General features: G+C 45.2%; 3 protein-coding genes across 6 annotated transcripts in view; 1 reads left to right on the top strand and 2 right to left on the bottom strand.

The window, feature by feature from the left end:
* The window catches only part of ZDHHC16 (zDHHC palmitoyltransferase 16), a 9,253-nt gene extending 6,257 nt beyond the window's left edge, over positions 1-2,996 (bottom strand). For all 4 annotated transcript variants that reach the window (XM_007456206.1, XM_007456207.1, XM_007456209.1 and 1 more), the window contains exon 1: positions 2,769-2,996. The gene's annotated coding sequence lies outside the window, so the exon portion shown is untranslated. The remainder of the gene's footprint in view (positions 1-2,768) is intronic.
* Positions 2,997-3,151: 155 nt separating this feature from the next.
* Positions 3,152-9,494, top strand: EXOSC1 (exosome component 1). Its single transcript, XM_007456205.1, has 8 exons — positions 3,152-3,197; positions 3,305-3,420; positions 5,238-5,312; positions 6,812-6,900; positions 7,955-7,988; positions 8,489-8,539; positions 8,669-8,753; positions 9,080-9,494. Exons 1-8 carry the CDS (start codon positions 3,167-3,169, stop codon positions 9,184-9,186), a joined length of 588 nt encoding a protein of 195 aa, XP_007456267.1. The 5' UTR covers positions 3,152-3,166; the 3' UTR covers positions 9,187-9,494.
* Positions 9,495-13,160: 3,666 nt separating this feature from the next.
* PGAM1 (phosphoglycerate mutase 1) lies at positions 13,161-20,247 on the bottom strand. Its single transcript, XM_007456204.1, has 4 exons — positions 20,078-20,247; positions 15,915-16,189; positions 15,039-15,219; positions 13,161-14,254 (listed from the first exon to the last, which is right to left on the bottom strand). The coding sequence occupies exons 1-4, from the start codon at positions 20,214-20,216 to the stop codon at positions 14,085-14,087; spliced, it is 765 nt and encodes a 254-aa protein (XP_007456266.1). The 5' UTR covers positions 20,217-20,247; the 3' UTR covers positions 13,161-14,084.
* Between the last annotated feature and the right edge of the window lie 4,276 nt (positions 20,248-24,523).

The raw sequence follows: 24,523 nt of genomic DNA, 5'->3' as shown, positions 1-24,523 counted from the left end.
CAAAAGATGCTCATCCTCCCTGCTGATGTTACAGGCCTGGTGGCATGAGAGTCCCTGTCTCCTGTCAGGACAGCTCAGCTACCCCTTGCACGACGTAAGATGCTTTGTCTCCAATTCTGGTCCCAGCCCCACCGCAAGCTTACCAAAGCCAGGACAATTTCTGGTGTTCAGAGCAGAATACCACCACAGGCAGGAGACACTGACAGTGGGAGGAGGGCTGGTGGCTCCTGAAGACCACAGGGCCTGCCCTCTGAGTGATGAGTCTCCCCTGCCCTGTTCTAGTTGGACACTCGAGAGCTTTCTCTGCGGCTGCTGCCATTGGCCCCAATCTTCCCAACCAACCTTCCCAGCTCTTTAGCCCTGTGCATGGCTCCTCTGTAAGTGCCTTCACCTCCTCCATGTGGTTTTTACCTCATCTAATAGCCACAGGAGGTCAGCTGCCCAGGCAATGCCCAGAACAGAAGACACAGATTCCTTCGATGACAGTCTCATCAATTCTGCGATTAAAGGCTTTACCAGAAAGGAAATTATCTGATTTTCTCCTACAGCTACTTTGTCCTCAGCAGCTCCACTGACTTATTTAACAGGCAGCTCAAAACCCAGCAGAAACTGGAGGAGGCTGCTCCACTGTAGGGGTGGTTTCATTTCAGTAACTGGAGCAAGGTACTCTCCTTGCACCCTGGCTCATCCCCACAAGAGGCCTTTCAAAGAAAACTTAATTACCTCCTTCCACAAGCTCTCTAAAGACCTAAGGCAAAAAGAAATCCAGCAGACAAGGCCGGCAAAGAGAAGACAGACAATTCAGTAGGGACCTACTCTCTGTACCAGGATAAAGTAAGTGGCCATTCCCATCACCTCCGAGGGTATAAGAGAATTAAGGGGCAGTGTAGAAAAAAGAAAAAGGAAAAGCTCAAACTTCTTCCTACCTCCTTTGAGTTGGACTCCTATTGTGTGGAATCATGATTTGGCTGGAAGCATGAATTTTCAAATAGTATACAGCTAAAATCTAACGTAAGAGTGGGACAAAACATTTTACCCCATAGCAAATCCAGGTGACTTAGGTCATCCGCATATTGTTCATTCCCTTTCTATGGCTAATGGAGAGTTTCCTATTTACTAAAATACTTTTTATAACAATAGCTTTCAAATAAGATGCACTCCTCATCTGTAATAAACATGAATTATATGCCATCTCTCCTGTCTACAAAAAAAATCTCCCTTCTCTGATTCTCCACTTTTCAGCTTGTTCTCAACCACTTCCAGAATTATTGAGCTCTACAGGAAATTTCTGCCTCAAGGACTAGACCTACCAACTCTTACCTGCCCCATAACTCGACTACTTAGGGTTCAATTCTGCCCTTAAGTAGTTCTGTGACCTTGGGCAAATCACCAAACCCTGTTGGCACTCAATTTTCTTGTGTTCCCATTCAGTGAGAGGGTATGATTAAATACTAAGGTCCCTTCCTGCTCTACCCCTTTATGATTCTATATATACACTTGGTAAGATGTTTAAACAAAATGTTTATCAAGTGCTTAGCGCAATACCTGGATCATGGAAGTGCTCAATAAATACTTGTTGAATGAATGAACTGGAGGGATGCTCAAGTGGAAAGGCTGGTCAGATGTCTATCTGTCCTACAAATAACAGCAAGGACACTCCTGCCAACATGATAACACTAAGTAAGTGTCTACTGAGAAATGAAAACCATTGTTAGAACCATAGCACTTAAGAGCTAGAAGTCATTTTTAAAAACTAGTCCAACCAGAAATCAACCCAAACATGTAAGCCAAAAGCTTGTAGGTGCAGAGTTAAAGATCAGATTTGTGTAAAAGAAATCTGAAGCCAAGCCTGCCACGCCCCTTATTTAGTGGGGTTTGGGGGTATGGGAATGCCAGGGAAGAGATATGTAGTCCATGGGGCCACAGCTGAACATTTCATCTCAGGAAATTGAGGTAAAGCAGAGCTCAAAAAATTGTGTGTGGTAGGGGCGAGGGGTGGTGATGGAAGTGAACAGGGCAGGAAATAGAGCACGCACAGTTTCGCTATCACCCCCAGCACAAGCTCTGAGCACTCTGATCCCTCAGTAGTAGCCACTTAGTGACATCTGCCACCAGATCAGAGGGGACTGCAGGCCACAGCATCCCCCTCTTCCCAAGGGTCTAAGTCACCATCTCTTTCCCAAGGGGAAACGGTATATGAGGGACACAGGAGTGGGAGTACACATACAGATTCCAAAGCCACCAGAAGGCAGAGGAAACTGAGAAGAAGGTCGACAAATCTCATTTGGACAAAGGCTGTTCTCAGGATGTTTACAGCCTCAAGCAGCAGATGTCAATCATCAGTAAGAGCAGCATTTTATTCATGTGCAGACTTCCCTTCCAGACTAACATGCTCCGCTTGACAGGATCCGACAGCAAGATCGGAAAACTGAAGTTACAGAAACCGGGGAAAGGTTTTATTTCTCAAAAAGCCTGGCGTGGCCAAAGTATGATGGGCAGGAAGTAAAATAACTTGGGTACCGGTTTGGTCTCTAGAGACACTGTACAAGTCAAATCCTATCTCTGGGGCTGAGTTTCCAAATCTGTGAAATGGGCGAGCTGGGTGGGCTGACCTTCCAATTCCGCGCCTTAAGACTGCCCGGAGGGTGAGCTCCGCCCGGTTCGAGGGCAAGGCTGTGCAGAGCAGGAACTCACAAGGCCCCAGAACAGGGCCTGACCCTAGAAAAAGGGAAAGGACCGGGCAACAAAGGCCGCGGCTTCGCTCTTACCTGCCACCGGCCGACTCCCCACTCAGCCAAATCGAACCCTGCAGCCTTCGCCGCCGCTCACTGCCACCCCCTCCAGCTCGGCGCCCCGGCCCGGCCTGGCTCAACCCAACCAACCATGGCACACAGCCCACAGCTTCAGCCTCCAGACCCGTACCCGCCGCCCGCCCATCCTTATCCGCAAGCGCAAGCGCAAGCGAAAGCGCATGCGGGCCGAAGCTCCGCCCCCGGTCTCGTCTCGGGGTAACCTGGGAAATGGAGTTTACATCTCAAGGAGGCGCTCCCGGTGGTCACGTGATAAATATCACCAATTGGAAAGCTTCTTACTGCGGAACTGCACCTGGATGTTGGCCAATGAGAGGTCGGCTTCATTTTCCTTTGGACTTGGGACAGGGGCAGTCATGGCGCCACCCGTGAGGTACTGCATCCCCGGTAAGTCAGTGGTGCCCAGAGCGAATCCTGGGCAGGGACGGAGGCAGGAAGGCCCGACGACCAACAGCTTCTGCGGACCCGTGGCTGATGCAGCGTTTTTTCCGCAGGCGAACGTCTGTGTAACTTGGAAGAGGGCAGCCCCGGCAGCGGCACCTACACCCGGCATGGCTACATCTTTTCGTCGCTTGCTGGCTGCCTGATAAAGAGCAGCGAGAACGGCGCGGTAAAGGGGGCGGCTTCCCCTCTTCTCCGTCTCTGCCTTTTTCTTAGGCTGTCTTTGATTTCGCAGTTCTTAGGCAGGGGACCTGTGGGCGGGTCTTCGGTGCCTTGTTCAGTAAAAGAAGTTGGTCTCTTAAGTTGTAACAGCTGTGGTCCCCGCTGCCGGGCACTTAGCCATCACAGAACAGTTTTGTTGGTCCGGCTTGGTTGTGTTGCTGACACTCGGGGAAGCAAGTTGGGGGAAGAGTGGAGGCTAGCTCAGCCCTGCAGTGTGCTGAATCCTGTCCGAATGCCGCCTACCTCTCCGGCTTTATCTCGCTCCGCTACCCGCGCCTCACTCTCTGCTATCTAGTACTACTGGCTTCTTTCAGTGTCGCCAGTGCGCCACAGAGCCTTTGTACACACGCCGACTGGAACACGCTCCTCTCTTCCTTAGCCTATTCAGTTCTTACCTACCCTTCAGATAGCCTCACTAGTATCACTTTCTCAGAGAAGCTGTCCTAGCCACTAGTCGAAAAAAGTTTTGTTTTTGTTTGTTTTGTTGAACACTCACAAAGAGCTGTATTCTTCCCTTTCTAAGCACTTAGCTCAGCATGTAATTAAACACTCAGTTATATCAATAAGTTCCCCATTAGACCCTTCTCCCACAGACTCCGTGAAAGCAGGCCTCACTCCCATAACCTCCGCGCCTAGCACAAGATAAATGCTCAGTAGATGTTTGTTGAATGCATGAGTAATATTATTCTCCCTGGTTCCAGAGGCTGATCCACGATTAGCTCAGGATCAGATAAACAGTTCTTGAAGGAGCAGCTTAAAGACACGGAGCGTAGTAGAAAGAGGATTCAGAGTTAGAACACTTCAGTATTGACTAAACCTTGATTCTGCTTTAGATAAGAAACTTAAACCCTCTGGTTTTAGGTTCTTCCTCATCTATAAAATGAGAGACTTTTTATTCGATCAATTTGGGAATTTCCTTAGGATTTGAAAGTTTGTTCATTTCATAGCTATACATATAGCTATTTATGGAGCATTTTCATGTGCCAGGCACAGTGCTGACCTCTAGGGATGTTGTAATGAGCCAAATACACATGGTCTCTTATCAGGGGGCACAAACACAAACTGTAAGCAAATATATCTGCTCAAATGAATGTATGCTTGCAAATGTGATTCCTGCTCTGAAAGAATATTATGGGGTACCATGAGAACATGTAATAGGCAAACCCACCCTAGTCAGAAGTGACATTTAACCTGAATCTTTAACCTGAATATTTATATTTATCCTGAATAAAGGATAAATAAGAGTTGAGTGGGTGAGCATAAAGAACAGGTTGAATAGAGATCCTGAGATGGGAAGAAATTTAGTGAATTCATGAAACTGAAAAAAGGCCAGGAGAGCTGAGGCATAGTTAACAAGGTGCTATTGTATATGCTATTATATAACATTTATTTGGAAATTCTAGCCTGTCCAATAAAATGACAAACAGAAAGAAAGGTATAACTTTGGAGGAAAGAGTCACATTATCCATGATTACAGGCAATATAGTTGTATGCCAAAAAGCTCTAAGAAAATCACCAGAAAACTTAGAACTCGTCTGAAATGGTTAGATTATGTCTTCTAGCAGCTTTCTTCCTGTGGCCCCTTGGCCATCCTATAGCCTAAAATGTCTAAGGCTTTCTGCTCTGGGCTGCAAATGAATCTGTAGTCCACCTGCCCTTGTGACCTCAACTGTGGCCCATGGCATTCCTATATTATTCTCAAGCCACAGACACTTTTACCCAAGACTTAGCAAGGATATTCATGTTTTATTGTTCTCTCTGTAGCTTCCTGTCATATCTGTGATGAGAGAAACAGAGTCCCAGTTACTGCCAGATGTGGGAGCTATTGTAACCTGTAAGGTAAGTTGGTCCTAACCTCCCTGCTTAGGATACTGTCCAATGCTGAAATAATGATCACTGTAGAGCTGCACTGTTCAATATGGTAACCAGTAGCCACATATGGCCATTTAAATTTAAATAAATTAAAATTAAACAAAATTTAAAATTTATTTTCTCACTTCCACTAGGTACATTTCAAGTGCTCAGTAGCCACAGGTGGTTGGTGGCTGCCATATTGGTCAACACAAAATATTTCTATCATCACAGAAAGTTTTACTGGACTATGCTGGTCTAGAGATTTCTAGGATAATGATCAATGAGGTCAAGTTCAAGCTTGCATAGTTCTTTCACAGAGCTGATTCCCTGAGTTTGTTATTTTTTACTTTTGTCTGGGAGACAGGGGCACCAAAGGGTGATAAGGAAGCCCTTTTTTTTTTTTTTTTTTTAGTATTTATTTATTTGGTTGTGCCGGGTCTTAGTTGCAGCAGGTGGGCTCCTTAGTTGCAGCATGTGGACTCCTTAGTTGCAGCTCGAGGACTCCTTTAGTTGTGGCTCACCAGCTCCTTAGTTGTGGCAGGCGGGCTCCTTACTTGTGGCTCACGGGCTCCTTAGTTGCAGCATGCGGGCTTCTTAGTTGTAGCATGCAAACTCTTAGTTGCGGCATGCATGTGGGATCTAGTTCCCCAACCAGGGATTGAACCCAGGCCCCCTGCACTGGGAGCACGGAGTCTCAACCACTGCGCCACCAGGAAGTCCCAGAAGGCCCATTTTTGAACATCTGAAGCAAAACTCTTTCTGCAGAGAAACAAAAGATTTGATAAAGTCTTTGAGGGGAAGTACACATTAATGCGGTACTGGTCAGTAACTATAATATATCAGTACTCCCTGCCCATCCCCACTCTCTGCCAGTTAAATTAACTTGCAGCTCTTAGTTTTTCTCTATAAATTTCTCCAGCAGAAAATCTATGTGGGGATTCCCTGGCGATCCAGTTGTTAGGACTCCGAGCTTTCACTGCTGAGGGCGTGGGTTCAATCCCTGGTCAGGTAGCTAAGATCCTGCAAGCTGCGAAGCGTGGCCAAATTTAAAAAAAAACAGGAAGGGAGAGAGAATGTATGTGTTATTTTGAAAATAACTGGAGAGGCAGTGATCTAAATATTATACAGCAGCTGAAATGGAGACTTAAATTCTGTTCATGCTACAGGGCTCATAGTAAGATCTGTTAAAGGTCTAGCTAGGTTTGCTATATACTATAAATACCCTTGTGTATTTATGTTAGACTTGTATATTTTTCAAAATCTATTCCATATTATTTGATTTCCACAGTAATTCTATTAAGTGGCCAGAGTGGCTCTTATTCCACTTTGCGAATATGACTTACACAGGGATAAGTAGGAGTTAACTTGTCTTAAATTCTATACTTAGTAGGGTTGCTTGGACCAAAATCCTAGTTTATTCCCGTCTCCTTCAGCTGCCAACGACTAATACTCACTCTAATGCTGCTCTTTTCTCTATTGCACAGGTCTCTAGCATCAATTCACGCTTTGCCAAAGTACACATCCTATATGTGGGGTCCACGCCACTTAAGAACTCTTTTCGAGGAACTATCCGGTAAGAAGTATTTTTGTCTTCATATTTGCCTCAGCACCTGGAATGAGATTAGGATAGAATGGGAGCCTGGAATTTTTTTTTTTTTTTTTTTTTTAATAATACACAATGTATTTATTTATTTATTTATTTATGGCTGTGTTGGGTCTTCATTTCTGTGCATGGGCTTTCTCTAGTTGTGGCAAGTGGGGGTCACTCTTCATCGCGGTGCGCAGGCCTCTCACTATCGCGGCCTCTGTTGTTGCGGAGCGCAGGCTCAGTAATTGTGGCTCACGGGCCCAGTTGCTCCATGGCATGTGGGATCTTCCCAGACCAGGGCTTGAACCCGTGCCGTCTGCATTGGCAGGCAGATTCTCAACCACTGCGCCACCAGGGAAGCCCGGGAGCCTGGAATTTTTAGGAACAATTACATTCTCTATTCCTGCCCATTCCTCTCTTCTTTTGTGCTTTGATCCTCCCCAGGTAGTAGCCAAAGAAAACGTTAAAACATGTGAGTTAGGACAAAAGGAAAATATTAATGAGATAGGGCTTTAAATAAAACAAAAAGGGTTGAGCTAAGCTGGAGATTAGCATTGTAAGGATGATTCATATCAAACAAAGTAGAAAGCATTTTAGGAAGTACCTTTCTTTCTTGAATTTAATATCACTTAAACCCAAGGACTGTAAAACAATAAAAAGGGTAGTGGGTGAAATGGTAAATTTTTTTCCTATGGGTTCTTGAGAAGGGACAAACAATTCTCGTGAGCTAGATAATTTAACATCTGAGGCTCTTTCCACCCTCAGGATTCTGTGTTGTTCTGTGTTCAAGCTCTCCTAAGGCAGTGAAGTTCCTTATCCTTCCCTGCTAAATCTGATCCACTTTTCTCTAGTGGGAGGTATTGATACTGCTGCTCTGTGTGATCCAAGAATGGGAAATGTGGTTTTCTCCTCCAGGAGAGGACTAGGGATACATCTTCACCCTGCTCCTCTGGGTGTAGCTCTTTGTCTGCCAGGAGTCTGCAGGATAATTCTTTCTCACAGATAATTAACCTTTCTGTTAATTCTTTTTTCTTTATAGCAAGGAAGACGTCCGAGCTACTGAAAAAGACAAGGTTGTTGGTTGGTTCTTTTTTTTTTCATGGCTTTAGGAATCTCAATCCTTTTCAGTTATTCCAGTGAATTTGAAAGGTCTATGGAAATGTGGAGTCCAAGGAATTTTAAGGTGTTCCCTTCTGGAAGGTGTGGAATTCACTTCACTGTCCCTTTCCTCTTCATATTATTTTTGTTCACTTTGTTGACCAGAGAGGGGCTAGTTTACTCCTTGCCTTTGAAGCCACGTATTTATTCATTGCTGTTTCCTCAGACACTCTGGAGCCTTTCAGAGCAACTATAGTACTTTTGTCCAAGTCGGATTCCTGATTAGGTTACTGAGTTCAAAATCTTTCATTTATGTGATGATGCCACAGAAACAATAAAAGTTGTTGATTGACTTGAGTAGTGATGACTTCTACCCTCTGAGATTAGAAGTAGACTGGTTCTGCCAGGGGTGTTAATAGTTTCACGTAGACCTGATTCGGAGCTTTCACTTAACACTCCTGTTCTTTCTTTACAGGTTGAAATTTATAAGAGTTTCCGCCCAGGGGACATTGTCTTGGCCAAAGTGGTATCCTTTATTCCCCTCAGACTTGTGGTCCTTTGTCAAAAGAAGAAATGGAAGTAGAGAAACCACTCAAGTGGCTATGGGAGGGATGGCTTACAGCTCTGTTTTCCTTTACCAATGTGATGTGACTAGATCTCCCTAGGTGATGCGCAGTCCAACTACCTCCTAACCACTGCCGAAAATGAGCTGGGAGTGGTGGTGGCCCACAGTGAATCGGGTGAGTTTGTCCATGCTTCCACATGCTTACCTTTACCTGGGAGCTAGGGTTTGGGATTAGTCCATTGTTTTCCCTTGTTTTTTAATTATCTAAAAAGCAATACTAGTGTAGATACTTACTACTGAGATTAGAATGATTCTCCTCATATAATCTAAGGAAAAGAGGCACTCACTCCATAAATCAGTGGAATAAACAAGGTTTTTTTCTGTATGAGGTGAGGTTCACTAGGCAGCTTGGTGACACTTCAGTTCATACCCAGCTGCAAAGAAAAGGGTCTCAAGCAAATATTTGGGGTCCCATCTCCAACTCCACCTTTTCCCTTCCAGGTGTCCAGATGGTTCCCATCAGCTGGTGTGAGATGCAGTGCCCTAAGACCCACACTAAAGAATTCCGGAAAGTGGCCCGAGTACAGCCTGAATTCTTACAGACCTAAGAAGCCACACTTTACCCCATGCATGGGAGTAAGCTCTTTCCAAGAGTACATGTGTGAAAGTGACATCAGGATGCCGTTGTCTTCATTCAGGCACCTGGGGCTGGCCAGCAGCCACCTCTAGAAAAATCTTACTCTATAGGCAAAACATTTTTCCTGTGAATCGTTCATTGGATTTCATCCTCTTGAGTGATAAATTTCTCTTTTGGAGGCACCAGCAAACCAACTGTATGATGGTGGAAATAGCCTGTTCTTTCTGACAGTCTTATGTATTTTTTGCTGTGAAAAAGAAAACATTTTTACGAAAAGAATTTTACGGTTTCTGTTATATTGAGTAGGGAAAAGAATCTAAACAGTGTCATGACATTTAGAGCAGTGTCTTGCCTGGTGGCACGATTAAGACATGTGTTATGTGCTTTCTTGCTCTAGACAACGCCTAATTGCCAATCTTTTTTGTATATTCTGTTGTACATACTTTTGCTTATTGAGTACTTGCTATGTGTCAGGCACTAGGTTAAGTACTTTATATACGTTCCCTCATTTAGAGAGATTATGGTTTAGTGAAAATTATGGGACACATGTGGTGATTCAGGTAGCATGTTAGTAATTCTGAAAGTAATTTGGTAAACAAAGTATTACTGATACAGTAGATACTCCAGGAAATGTTAAATCTGAATTGAAAAGAGGTACAGAACACTATCATGTGAAGTGGCCAGGAAAGGATTTGTAACATGAAGTGAAAGGAATTAAAGAACTAAGATAAGTGAGGTGAAGATATTCAGAGCAGAGAGAAGCCCAAGCAAAGTGCAGAATCAGGAATGTACATACAAGCTTGAGGACAAGCAAAGGATGAGGGTTAAGCATGGGGAGGTTGCAGAGAGAATGAAAGGAGAGATGAATTATGTCTTCTTGAGATGTTATTAGGGAGCCCATGTCTTCTCTGTGAAGTGTGAATGGTTGGGGTAAGGTTTGGAGTCATCCCACCTGGGTTTGTGTCCTCGTTGCCTTAAGCCAGGTTATACGTTGTTTTGTTTTTTTTAATTGAAATTTTTATTGACATAATTGTAAGTAATTGCAGTTTTAAGAAATAATACAGAGATCCCTTATGCACTTTTTCCAGTTTCCGCCAGTGGTGACATTTTGCAAAATAATAATATGCTGTACTATAACAATCAGGATGTTGAACTGATACTTGAGCAAATTATTTTTATTTCTTTAAGTCTGTTTCCTCATCTGGAATAGTATGACCTCATAGGATTATTATGAGGAAATGTATAAAAGTGGTTAGTACATGCCAATATTACTGTTATATATTATTGTTGTTATTATATAACTGATTGCCTTCTATCAGGTATCTACTAAATGCCAGGACTTAATGCTAGATACTTCAGTGTAGTTTGTATTGATATAATCAGTCTCCTATTGATAGATATTTTAAAACTTTTTTTCTTTTACAGTGCTGCAGAGAAAATCTCTATACCATATATCTTTGTGCATGCCTGTGATTCTTTTGCAAAACAGATTCCTAGCAGTGTAATGCTGAGTAAAAGAATATGCACATTTACATTTTTGGTTAGATTCTCCCTTATTGCCTTGAAGAAAGATGCTACCAATTGATTTTCTCAAGTGTTAGCCATTTTACTTACGTTATCTCTGAACTTCACAGTGACCCGGAAAAGTAGCAATTATTTCCACATGTTACAGATAAGTAAACTAAGGCTTAGAAAAATTAATAAATCTCACAGACATCAAGAGGCAGAACAGTGTTCAAACTCAGATCTGTTTTACTGTAAAGCCTGGGCCCGCCCTTCTGTACCATGGTGCCTCATTTTTCCAAGTATTGAACAGAAACTTCAGGCATGCAATTAGAGGCTCTCCAAATTGACATTGGTTAATTAATTATAAGTGCTTGTTGGACATCATTCATTCATTATATAAATATATTTGAGCAACTCCTCTGCCCACCACTGCTCCAGTAACTAGGGAGTAAAGCAGTGAACATGATAGAATCCTTTCCTTGTGGAGCTTACATTCTAGTTGAGGGGGACCATTGGTGGGAGGGGAGACAAATGAAAAGTAAACAAATATGGAAATGTTATAATTTCAAACAGTAATTTTAAAAAGTGTCATAAAGAAGAACATTTGAAACAACTGGGTAATGGCCTTCTGATTTGCTGCGAACCAGGTTAGATTTTCTCACCCTTAACCATGCAATATTGTATTACGTGTTTGTTAGTTGTGTGCGTGTCTCCCCTACTTACCTTAGCTTTAAGGGCAGCATGCTGTCTTCTCTATCTTCGAATCTCCAGTACCTGGTACTGTGATTAACACGTAGCAAATGCTCAATAAAAATTATTTGAGTGTACTCATAGCTGACTGAACAGCTATGCCCAAACAGTGATTGATATGTAGTAATGGTGATATTTGCTAATCTAGAGACAGGGAGGATATACTTTCTGTGCCTTGGAAAAGTGGTTCTCAGCCTGGGTTAGGTGAACTTCAAAATTGCCTGTAAGTGGTAAAGGGGTAGCAGGGGGAGTGCAGGGGAAAAAAAGACTGCAGGTGCCCTAGCTCTGCTCACGAATCTCATGGTTAAACCTGTGGGTGTTAAGGGTTTGTTCAGCTCCATAGGTGATTCTGAAGTGCTACCCTGGCTAAGAAACACTGTCTTGGAGGGATAGATAGTTGGCCTCCTAGCCGTAATGGTAAATGAGGCTGGCTTTCTGTTATTTTCCTGCCCATAAGGCAGGAGTTCTAGCCAGGAGTCTAAGTTGCAAGGAATGGAGACTGCTGTAAACTCAAGTGATGTCAGGACATAGAGTAGTAGTAATCAAAGCTGATCCAGCCTGATTTGGGTGAAGAGCACTTGATCAAACAAAATTACCAACTTCTGATCTAAGATTCAGTACAAGCTAAGTAAACTAACATCCCACCAGGCTACTGGAGACTTAAATTACTAAAGGTCTTCCTAGGATTAATGTGTAGATCACATAAAAAACTAAACTTGAAAAGCAAGATGCTTAAAAGTACTTAAATTTTAGAATAAGAATCTTTGATTTAGTTGCAGTAACATTCATCTGGGTTCCAGTACTTAGTAGTGTACCTTCTGGCAAGTTTCTGTTATCATTTTCAGCATGTTTCCTCTTCTGTAAACTGGGGATACCAGCCCTTTCAGAGGTTGTCAAGATTGGAGATTATGTAGGTAATGTACTCTCACCCAATGGCTAGCATAGAGGCACTTCATAAGAGCTTTACTGTTACTTGCTCCTACTAGAAGGGAAAGGCATTATGGGCTTTCTCACGTTCCAGTGATCTTTTCAAAGGCCTTAGAGAAAAGGTAAACGTGAGTAGTGCCCCTTCCCTATTACGTATATAATTAGTCGGCCCTCCCTATCCATGGATGTGAAACCTGTGAATACAGAGGGCCAACTGTACTACTCAGTTTTACATAAGGCACTTTAGCTTCTGTTAATTTTGGTATCCACAGGAGTCCTGGAACCAGTCCCCTGCTGCAGATACCAAGGGATGACTATCCCTTTTCTCCTGCATGTGTAACTTTTGAGGATGTTAATTAGTTGACTGATAGGGTTAAAATTTTAGGGGCCAAAATGAAAGGTGTGAATCAAGTTTAAAAGTTACTAACAAAAAAAGGGTTGGCTTTTTTAAGTCTAGTTAACAAGCATTTACCTTACTCTAAAGAGGGCATAATAGAGTTTCAGAATTTGATTTTCCAGTGTTCGGTAACCAGCACCACTGAACAAGAGCTGTAGAGAGGCAACAGGAATACAGAGTTCAACTCTCCAACACTGAAAACCCAATGAGATACATGATACTTGGACCAGGCTATGTAAAGTTGTGACTGGTTGTCCTAAAAGCTCTTAATCTGTCATACAAGGACTTGGGTAATGAGAAACATTTCAAGTTGAATGTTCGAGTTGATTTCCTCAGATAAGACATACCACACATGACACAGAAAATATTGCACATCACTCCTTTATCATACTGACCTGGAAAAAAGATTTACTACAGTTATGCTCAAATGAGTACTGGGCCTAACTGGTGGGCCAAGCAACTGGAACATGATTCAGAAATCAGGCACAGTGAAAGACACACTTGGATGTGATCAAGAGGCATTCCGCTGCCATAAAACAATAAGGCGGGCGAGGGATTCTAAAATACACAGCAGGATGAACTCCTACACCTTAGAAGTCAAGAAGCTTATCCCATGACGGTGTAAGGAATGGCTCATTTTCTGATGACCACATGTGGGAATATTTCAACCGCCACTAGAAACCCCAGAAGGGTTTTTTTTTAATTTATTTATATATACATATAAATTTTTCTTTTGTAAAAGTAAATGCAACACATAAACATTCAGGATTGATCCCAATCTTTTGGAGTCAGGGAGGAAGTGTTTGATTGAATCACCATGCAGGTTACATTCATCTTCCACTGGAATGACTAGAGCCCCCAGTCACCTGAACAGAACAGTGCCCAGCTAGCCTCTGGGAACACAAATGGGCACTCTTGCTTCTCCTCATTGGTCACACCTTGGCATGGTTCCTCCCTATCCCCTACTCAAGCAGGTCCTTAGTAATAAACAAACCACTAGCAACGCCCCGTCCCAGTTACTACCTCTCAACGCTCTTGGGTAAGTCTTCCCTTGGCTTGGACTGAGGACCATGTCCCAGAGGTGCCATTCTGACTAGACTGTATGAAGGGAGTGGGTGCAAGAGATAAAATGGCTAAAATGAAATTGGGAGCCACTGCTCCCCATCCACAGCTACAGCTTAAGATGCCTACAGATGTCGTCAGTGTGACGTGTGCAGGGGAGAGGTGCAGAGGAATGGATGGGCTTGGGAAGAAGGGTAATCCTTGGGAAAGTAATCTGCTGCTCGACCTCACTTCTTGGCCTTGCCCTGGGCAGCCACAGCCTCCATGGCTTTACGCACGGTCTCTTCATCACCCAGGAACTGCATTGGCTTGATGGGCTTCAAGTTCTTGTCCAATTCATAGACAATGGGAATGCCAGTCGGCAGGTTCAGCTCCATGATAGCCTCCTCGGAGAGACCTGAAAATACACCCCGCTATGATCAGTCAAGCAAGATATGAATCCACAGACCGCTCCAGCTTGCTATTCATTCTCCAGGTGGGGAAACAGGTCCTCCAAAGACTTTCATAGGAATTAAGACACCCTTTCTGGTATTTGTCATAACAGTAATGATCTGTGTTATAGTAGATTGCTCACCCAAGGAATGCCCCCGTAACTTATTTCTCAGTCACTGAAAAGCAAGAAAAAAGGATGAAAGGTATCTCTCCCAAAGTGAGATCTGGAAGCCCATAGTAAAGCAGGACTATACATATCTCAAATGTCCTATGTAGTCCATCCAGGCTACCAAAACTCAGCACATCTGGGCCTCTAGGCCCTTGGGTGAAACAATTTAAGATGCAAATTGAGATTCATCTGTGGAGTTGTACCAGGTTGTGATTAAGAAGGATTTTTATCAGCAGTTTCGACGGGTAATCCTAGTCTAGAGGTGGGCATCTCAAACATCCATGTGTATCTGAATCACCTGGGTGATACATGCATCTTCTCAATCAGGTCTGAAGTGGGACCTGAGGTTCTGCATGTGTAATAAGCACCCAGTGGGGTCTGGCCACCTCTGCTTCTGCAGAGGATGCTTTGAGAGACAAGGATAGAGAGTGTGTTTCTACTAGGAGACAATCTGGACTCTCTCTAAGGCTATCAACATGTCCAGCCCTTTCCTGAAGGTCTCCTTCGTACTAAATAAGTCCAGATTAGCGACAGTTCTGCTTTAGCCCTCTTTGAGGGCCCCTCTGAAAAACGTACATACCCTCCAGATGCTTGACGATGCCCCGAAGGCTGTTGCCATGGGCTGCAATCAGTACTCGTTTCCCCTCCTTGATCTGGGGAACTATTTCTTCGTTCCAAAAGGGCAGAGCTCTGGCAATAGTGTCCTTCAGACTCTCACAGGAGGGTAGCTGATCTTCAGTGAGGTCTGCATACCTACGATCCTAAACAACAAAAAATCCAAGCGTATCAGTTATTACCAGTTGCATCCGTTCTGCCTATTTCTCATCCCCTAAGGGATCAAAGTGATGGGTGAAAGTCTCTCACCTGGGCACTGAGAGCTTGGGAAAGGGGATAATTATTATCCTGCCCCTCCCTCCCCCATTACCCTCTATAGGGAAGACTGACAGTTCAAAAGAAACATAACTTAGGAAAGGAGAAAAAAAAAGGTAGGCTACAAGGCTCTAACCAATTCACTTTATCTTGCAATTGGCTTAGGAAGGCCCTATCAGCTATGGATGGGTTTTTTTAAAACATGGCAGTAGATGTAAAAAAGATATATTCTTTTTAGATAAACAACATAAACTCTTAACTAAATCTTTCAACAAATGGAGGTCATTCCTTGGAGAAAGGGGATTACAAATAACTATTTTAGGGAATTCCCTGGTGGTCCAGTGGTTGGGACTCTGTGCTTTCACTGCCGAGGGCCCAGGTTTGATCCCTGTCTGGGGAACTAAGATCCCGCAAACCCCACAGCCAAAAAAAAAAAAAGAAAAAAGAAAAAAAACAAGTAACTATTTTATCATAAATTAGAAACTCAGTGGGTCTAGGCAGACCCTAATAAAAGCTAAAAGAGTGAAACCCAGATTCTAATACCCTGATCCTGGGTGGAGCGAGCCAAACCTCCATTTGTCCATACCTTACTGATGTTGCTATAGAAGGGATGGTCGGGCTCCATCGGAGGTGGTGGGACATCATAGGAGCGCCTCCAGATCTTTACCTGGGCCTCACCGTGCTTGGCAGCAGTTTCTGCCTTATTGAGGCCAGTCAGACCCCCATAGTGTCGCTCATTAAGGCGCCAAGTCCTCACCACTGGCAGCCACATTTGATCAATGGCATCCAGCACTGTCCAGAGGGTCCGAATTGCTCTCTTCTGCACTGAGGTGAAGCAGATGTCAAACTCATAGCCAGCATCTGGAAATTATAAGTTCAAAGTGATAAGCTAATCAGGTCCACTCTAGAGCAAGAATTCTCTTTCTTTCTTTTTGGCCACGCCATGTGGCTTGTGGGATCTTATTCCCCCAACCAGGGATTCAACCCGGACCCTCGGCAGTGAGAGTTGTAACCAGTGGACCACCAGGGAATTCCCTAGAGCCAGAATTTTCTTACATATAAATTTCATCACGTACAGACAACCCAAATGAAAATTATTTGGCTAAATATTTTATTTTGTACACCCTAGCAGGAAAAACAATATTCTGCCTTCAGGGAAGATAAAATTTGTTGATTTATGTTGCAGTTGACAATATACTTTCCAGTGGTTCCCCAATAATTCATCTAACACAAGGCCCAAATGTACTGTCAACCAGCTAACCTGAGATCTGGGCTACTTTTCCTAATCCCCAGAGTGCTGTGCTTAAGCACACTTTAAGAATTTATTTGCTTTAATTCTTTCAAGGTAAGGATTCAAAAAACTTGGAATCTTTTAATAAATATAATAGCTAATACTTATAGAGAGCTTACCATCTGTCAGGCACTGGACTGAGTACTTTGTATGTGTTTTATTTAGTCTTCATAACAATCCTATAAGGTTACATCATTACAACCCATCTTACCAGGTGAAAATAGAAACTAGAGGAGTTAAGCAAATTATCCGAGCTCACAGCTATTACACAAAAGAGATTAAAACCCAGGTTGTATGACTCTAAAATCTAACTCACAGGGGACTTCCCCGGTGGCGCGGTGGTTAAGAATCCACCTGCCAAGGCAGGGGAAACGGGTTCGAGCCCTCGTCTGGGAACATCCCACATGCAGCGGAGCAGCTAAGCCCACGAGCTACAACTACCAAGCCTGCACTCTAAAGCCCGCAAGCTGCAAATGCAAAGCCCACGTGCTGCAACTACTGAAGCCCGTGCGCCTAGAGCCCGTGCTCCACAACAAGAGAAGCCTGTGCACCGCAGCAAAGAGTTACCCCCCGCTCGCCGCAACTAAATAAAGCCCAAGCCCAACAACGAAGACTCAACACAGCCAAAAATAAATACATCAATAAATTTATTTTTTAAAAATCTAACTCATAACCACCACCTCTAGCTATCTCCATAGTTTGCTAATTTCTAAGGATCCTGATGTTTGTATTTTAGTTAGAACTGTCACTTCTGATTGATAATTATTAACATACTTCAGTCCTCTCTAACCTCTGGTCTAGGAGAAATGGGATTTTGAACTCTCAACAATCAGGACACAGCAAGAGCTCTTAGAGGATGCTGATAAAACTAGTTTGTTGCATGAAATTATACCTTCCCTAGAGTATGGAAATCACATCACAACCTCTTCATCCACATTCCTTTCTGCTATCGTCAAATTACCTCACTACCCAGAGAATATAATCTACCTACGTCAATTGTTAAACCAAGCTTAAGAGAAGCCACTCACTCGGAGAAAGAGCAAATGCTGTGCACTGTCTGATGCATTTGTAAATGAACCTCTCCTCCATACACAGCAGTTACTGAGGGGTGGTATCAAGTTATATTGGCCCAACCAGTAAGTTACAACTATTTGTCTTCATGTTTCACGAACGATTATTCTCCCTCCCACTTTAATGGGGAGATGGCCCTTTCCTTAAGTAGTGGACCAGGAAAATATTCCTGTTTTCTTCCATGAGGCTACAAGGCCCTCTTTGAAATGCAGCACAAACTTTCCTGCGTATTGCCTCATGTCGAGGTTGCCAACAGTAATTAATGAAATGTGAAGTGAATTTTCCTGCCAGCCGTTCAACTGAGAATGAGGCCAGTAAGAACTACACTGATGGGGGAAGGGAGAATTAATCACCAAGAAACTCACCACAACCCACAAGGGAAAAGACAGATTTCATCACTAAGCCTCACTGACAAGTCTGAGTAGACTCACTTACCATCCCCTCCCTAATCTTATGGGGAGGAATGGCTCCCCAATAAAAGGCTGAGTCACTGGGAATTGACTATCCACAGTGCAAGCCTCAGCTCCCATGCTGAAAAGCTATTGGTTGTTTCACTGCATTTTCCACTTGCAATGGAGTGCTGCACATTGGATACACAAGTCAGTCCCCGAGGAAAAGAGCAGTTCCCCTTACAACTCTTAACAGAGAACTCTAAAGCCTCTTCCTTCAACTTGGCCATCAAACAAAAGCATAGTCTAGGCCACTCCCAGGGATGGGGTTAGCTGGTGTTGTGCAGTGTGGACTCCATCCGGCCCCCAGGAGCAAGACGGCACGGGGGAAACTCAGTTCTTGGTAGCTTCCTCCTGAAATCATTCAAGATTTTATAAACCCTATAATACTTAAAGCCCTGGTGAATTTAATGTTATTTTAGGTCTTTTACAGTATTAGATTATTCATATGGTCTTCAACATTCAGTTTTTGCTTTTGGTCTTTCACTTTTTATTTAATCATCTGTGATGCCCCTAAACAGTTATTAAAATTTTAAATGGGATTTCTTTTGAAACTAATGCTACTAACATTTACTTAAAAACTGAAATAGGATCTGTTATTTTAAGATATTACAAGTTAAGGCATTTGATCAGTCTTAGAGGACAGCTGCAATTTGCTTTGTCCTAGGCTAGTCATCAGCAAACCACCACAGACCCATACAGTTCTTCCTACCAGACAGGAGAGAAAATGGCCTCCTTTACCAGCACTTTCCCTATCCTGGCCTCTCCTAACCGGTATGAGGTCACACCAGGCCATCCCAAAGTATTCACACACATCCCCAGCAGGATTACATTTCCCAGACTTTCCGAACCTTTGCTTCATTTCTGAAGGATCTACAGTGAAGGCAAGAAGCTAGAGAGAGCAAACTGGGGCCAAATACCTGATTCACATCAGCCAGGAATCAGTGACCCTTTTTAATGGCTGCTGCTTTGTCCAGAGGTTAAAGGGGAGCAGGGAAGGATCGGTGGAAGCACCTCCTCGGTCCAGAGACGCTTTGAATTGCTGGCAGCAGGGAATGCTTCCTTATTAGCGTTTCAAAATCACAAAGAGCTGTCTGCCAGCGGGGGCAAGCCTGGGTAAGCCAGCTTATCTGATTGCCACTTTCACCTTTGCCCGTAACAGCCTACCAGTTCCTCGCACCTACCCGGTACTCAACCCCAGAACAGAGGCCAGGGTGGCAGGCTAGGTATAAGATGTGACCTTGGACAAGTCATCTTTCCAATCCTCACTTTCCCAACTAGGAAAGAGGGCCAGGGAGGGATGGGAAGGAGGGGAATAAAACCTGTATAATTTGTAGGGCTGGGAAGAGGATCTACTCAAATCATTCATTCACTCACTCAATTACATCTGTGGACGCATTTTGGACACAGGATTTGCGGAATGCTGGTAAACAGCATTCTACACAAGCACGTGGATGTCTTTGTACCTAGCACCCTGCTGGTCGCCCCCCGCCCCTCCCCGGCCCCGGGTGCAGCGTCACTTCCCCGCAGCGGGGAGAAGCATGTGGCCTGCCGCTTCACCAGGATCCCCAGCATCCTCCTGAGTAGGCTTGGTTATAGCTGCTGAAAGACACAGGGCATCCCATTTAGGAACCCGTCCCCGAGTTACTAAGTGCTCGGACTAGGAAGAAGGGGAATTTCCCAAGGCTGGGTCGTGGAGAGCGCAGTAAGCTGCGGGGCTACCGCCCGGGTCCTCTTCCTGGCACGGCCCCTCACGCTCCGCTGGGTGACCTTGAGCAAGTCGATCCCCCACCCTGGGCCCATTTTTTCAACTGTAAAATAAACTGTTGGAGAGAAGGGGCTCTCCGGGGGGGCGCGGGGGCTGCCAAGCGGCCCTCACCCAGCGGCGCCTGCCCGAGCCTTCGCAGCCCCCACCCACTGCCCCGGCCCGCTCCGCACCTCGCAGCGCCTGCCCACCGCGCTTCGCCTCCTCGTGCCCGGCCGGGCTCAGGTCTGCGTCGTACCAGCCGCTGAAGCGATTCTCCAGGTTCCACGCGCTCTCGCCGTGCCGGATCAGCACCAGCTTGTAGGCGGCCATGGCTGCGGCTCGGGGTGCGGCGCAGACTGGGGCTCACCGAGATTCCGGAGTCGCGGCCCTACCCCGGCCGCGCCTGCGCGCTCACGCTCCACCGGCCGGCTCCCGCTCACTTGCTCGGCCAAATCTTTCCACTGGCTCGGGGCCGTCCTCCGCCAGCCGGGTGTACGCATGCGCCCCGTGCGGACGCTGCAGCCGCCAGGGGGAGAGGGCGCCCTCCGGGACGCCAGGGCGCATGCGGCCTCCGTCGCCGGTCCCGCGTCCGCCGCTGTAGTCACGCAGCGCACGTAAGCGCCGAAGGGAGGTGGGACCTTCGGGCTGTTCCCGGGTGTGCCAGCTGGCCGGAGTGTGGTCGTATTGCCCTCATTCATAAGCTCTTCGTTGTAATAAAATGGTCTTTATCATTTGAATCGCGCTTGGCTCGGCCGGGTCACACTTTCCCATCCGTCCGCAGGGTGTGATTCACACACCTGTGTTCCAATCTCCACTCTTCCATTTTATTCGCTTTGTATCTCGCTTAACCTCGCTCAGCCCCATCTGTAAATGGACGTAGTAAATACTTAGCTGGTGCCTATCTACCTTGAAGGTGCTCAGTAAATGGTGGTTGTTTCTATCTCATTTCCATGGACACTGATCTCCATAACGACACGGGTTCTGACTGCTGGTTCGAAAGCCATGCTCTTTACCTAACACAGGGCCTTTTGTCCCACCTTCTTCTAGTTTCTCACAGCCTCTGGCCAGTGCTTCCTGGACCAACCACAGTGAAGCAAATTCTAGGCCGATCAAACACTCCAGGAAGAGAAGAGTTACTGCCTGTGCCTGCCCCACACCCAATCAGCAGTTTCAGTATCTGCTTTATCTGGACAGCTCTCTGGTGCCCATGCCCCTTTTCCTGGTTTATTTCAATCTAGCCACTTTATTGAGCACCAAACATGAATCAGGCAGTGAGCTAGGTCAAAGATGGGTTGAATGTGTTTTCTACCCTTCATAGCAGGTGGAGTGCAAATAAGACCCACATGGAAACAGCTAACAATGAAATTGTGCCGTGTGCTATATTTTGACAGAATATAGAAAAATTTTTAGCATGCACTCATAAAGCACCTGCTACATGCCAGGCAGTGTTGAGTGCTTTACAAACATTAACTCATTTAATCCTCATATCCTCATGATGATCTTATGTGTCCCTATTTACTGATGAAGAAACTGAGGGATGAAGTAATTTGTCTAAGGTTATAGGAACCAAGATTCACGCCTAGTATGGCTGGCTCCCAAGTCCACGCTTATCTGACCTACTACTCTCTGCGGCCTCCACGTATTTGTTGCATTTTAGGCATTTATTGACTTTGAAGAGTGGGAAGGGTTTGAGAGGCAGAGAAAAGGCACTTTGGGAATGACATGAACCAAAATACATAAGGCTGGCTTTTAGATATGTCATCTACTGTTTGTGAAAGTTTAGCGTGTCAAGTGTTTTAATGTATTATCTCAACCTTCCAGCAATTCATATAATATAGGTACTATTATAGCTCCATTCCACAGATGAAGAAACTGAGGCCCGGGGAAATAATCTGTCCAAAGTCACAGCTCGGAGCAGAAGTGAAGAAGAAACCAAGACTCAAACCCAGGCAGTGCAGTGGCCTAGTGTGCACTCTAGCCACACCTTCCTCCTCTGCAGCTGGGAGAAGATGGAATTCAGTGACCAGGGAGGTGACTGGGATGAGGTCCAGCACTAAAAGCTGCACTTGGAGCTTACAGTCTCCCAGGGCTGCAAAGCAAGAACTGTCCTGGAAGGCTTCCTTGTTCAAGCTCCTGGCATGGCCCACATGGGGGACCTTGGAAGAATCCCTCTTTGGAAGTTCTCCCTCTGGTCATTCCTTCTGCTTGGTCATCCCAGTACTGATGCCCAGACCCTCCCAGGGCTTTTCACACCAGCAAATAGCCATAAATAATAATAATGTATTATTAACATATTAATAATAAATACTATTAGCAATGTGATCAAGAAGACAAAAAAGATTTAATGAGGTACCGATTTAGAGCATGTGAATCTGAGGGTCTATGGACAGATTTTCTCTCCAGGAGGCTGCGTGGTAAGGGATCCCTTGCCCACTGGGATTGGAACTGAGCAGATAACTAGGATACTTTGGGCAGGAGGCCAAGGGCTTCTGTGCCACCAGCCTTGGGAAAGAGGCCGGGAAGTCCTACTTTATTGCTTTCACCAACCCCCTCTGCCTCCAGAAGGGATCTCTCATCTCCTTGGAATTCTGAGGAGCTCTGATTAACTCACAGCATATCTACCTTGGAGCATCAGAGATTTTTTTATGTATGTGTCAGATCCATTCAACTAGAAACTCCTTGAGGGTGGGTACCACATCTCTATTTTGTACACCCATACACAAGCACTAAGCATGATGCCTTTGCCCATGGCCAACTCCCTGAGTGTCCTTGAGTGTCAGAGCTAGGAGAGACCTTGATAATTCTCCACTGCAAGTCCCCACCTCCAGCCACCTCCAGTCCACATGTAACAGATGAGGAAAGTGAGGTGAGCCTTTCAAAAGCACAGGAGATGAGCAGGGGACTGGGTTCATAAGTGAGAAGTCAGAGGTGATCCACGGAGAAGGGCCCCAAAGTTGGGGCTTGCTGTGTCAGGGAAAGGCAGGAGCCTGGAGAAATCTGGAAAAGAAGAGGGTATGGGGGGAGCCACATGAAGACTGTGAAGTCTTTGCAGCTGGAAGCCAGAATTCCTGGGCAGAGATTGGGATTCATTCAGCATCTACCACAGCATCACAAATCTGGGAAGAAGCTTAGAGCCTATCAAACCAAGATTTCTCAAATGACAGTAAAGGGTAAGGATAAACCAGTGTATGTTGCCCTCTACTACTTTTTTTTTTTTAATCTTAATTGTTATCTCTCCTGAACACAAGACACACAGACATTTGTCATGGCTGATTCCTGGGCCCTTCTAAAGAAGTGGGTGGATACAGGAGCGCATTCACATAACCTGAGAACCGAGCAGTGTGAAGGCTCTGATCACAGCTGGGGGGCAGCTTGGGGAGCAGCCTGAGGGACCCACTGCACAGCTCCCAAACAGGTTACCTCCTTTCCTCACTGCCCGGCAGGGAGCAACTATGGCCAAATAAGCCCTCCATCCTGCATGGCGCATGGGCATGGGGGTGGGGGCCTGTGCTCCAAAGCCTTCTTTACTCTCATCTCCTGGTCAGGGACATTCATCAGTGACAGCTCTCATCTCTTCCTGGGGCCCCCAGCCAACCTCTAATCTCTGAACTCTTAGGGCAGACAGCCTCCCTTCTATCTCAGTGCTCTAATTCCTCAGGCCTCAGGGAAATTCCCAGGACTCGAACAGCTTCCAACCACCAAGCTTGTTGGTTCAGCTGCTACGAAAACTCAGATAATCAGTGATCACAGCCCTATTGCCCTCGCTTGTCCCTTAAAATAATAAAGGCCTCTCTCAAGCTTCCCTTCCCATTTATTTTTTTCTGCAGAAGGATAAGGCCCTTATCAAGTACCAAACATTCAGTGAAGGACCGGATTTAGAATCCCAGTGGGGCGAACCGCGTTTTCTGCTGGGTGGAAGGTGGGGCGGGCGGCTGCCGTTCAGCCCACAGGACTCCCCATCAGGACACCACGTCTTTATTTGTTCAACATCTTGCAAACTCATCGCGTGATGCTCAGATCTCCCCAGCTCAGCTGGTGCCTCAGGAGAGGACTCCCGCCTTGGAAAGTGAGCCCAGATGATTGTGGCTCATGTCTCAAGACTGAGCTTCTAAGAGAGGAAGCAGGCCTTCAAGGAAGGATAAAACACATGCTTCACAGCCTTCTACAGTTGCCATCTGAAGATAGAGATGGAACTGGCTGGAACTGGCTTCCTACAGCTCCCCTGACAAAACCCTTTCTTCTCCAACCTCAAAACTCAGCTTCAGACTTGAGTGTCCAGCCCAGCCATAGTAAAAGCCCTTCTCCTGGGATTATGGAACTCTGTCTCTGAAAAGAAACCACCAGGGGTGCACGAGGTCCTCTGCCTCTAGGCCCTGCGTGTGACAACTATGATGATAAAAATGCTCAAAACAGGGCAATAAGCCAACCTGTCTATTCTCCTTCACGTCAAACTGTTTTCCTAGTCTATGTTTCTTTGGATTAAATTCTAAGTGTAAAACAGACATCTCATTAATTTGAGATGTCTTTTTTGTGATTAGCAGTACTTTTTTTTTTTTTTTTTTTTTTCCGTTTCGCGGGCCCCTCCCTCACTGTTGTGGCCTCCCCCGTTGCGGAGCACAGGCTCCGGACGCGCAGAC

The sequence above is a fragment of the Lipotes vexillifer genome, unplaced genomic scaffold (assembly GCF_000442215.2).
Source record: "Lipotes vexillifer unplaced genomic scaffold, Lipotes_vexillifer_v1.1 scaffold184, whole genome shotgun sequence".
In the NCBI taxonomy this organism is placed as follows: domain Eukaryota; kingdom Metazoa; phylum Chordata; class Mammalia; order Artiodactyla; family Lipotidae; genus Lipotes; species Lipotes vexillifer.
This window is presented reverse-complemented; position numbering and strand designations above follow the sequence as displayed.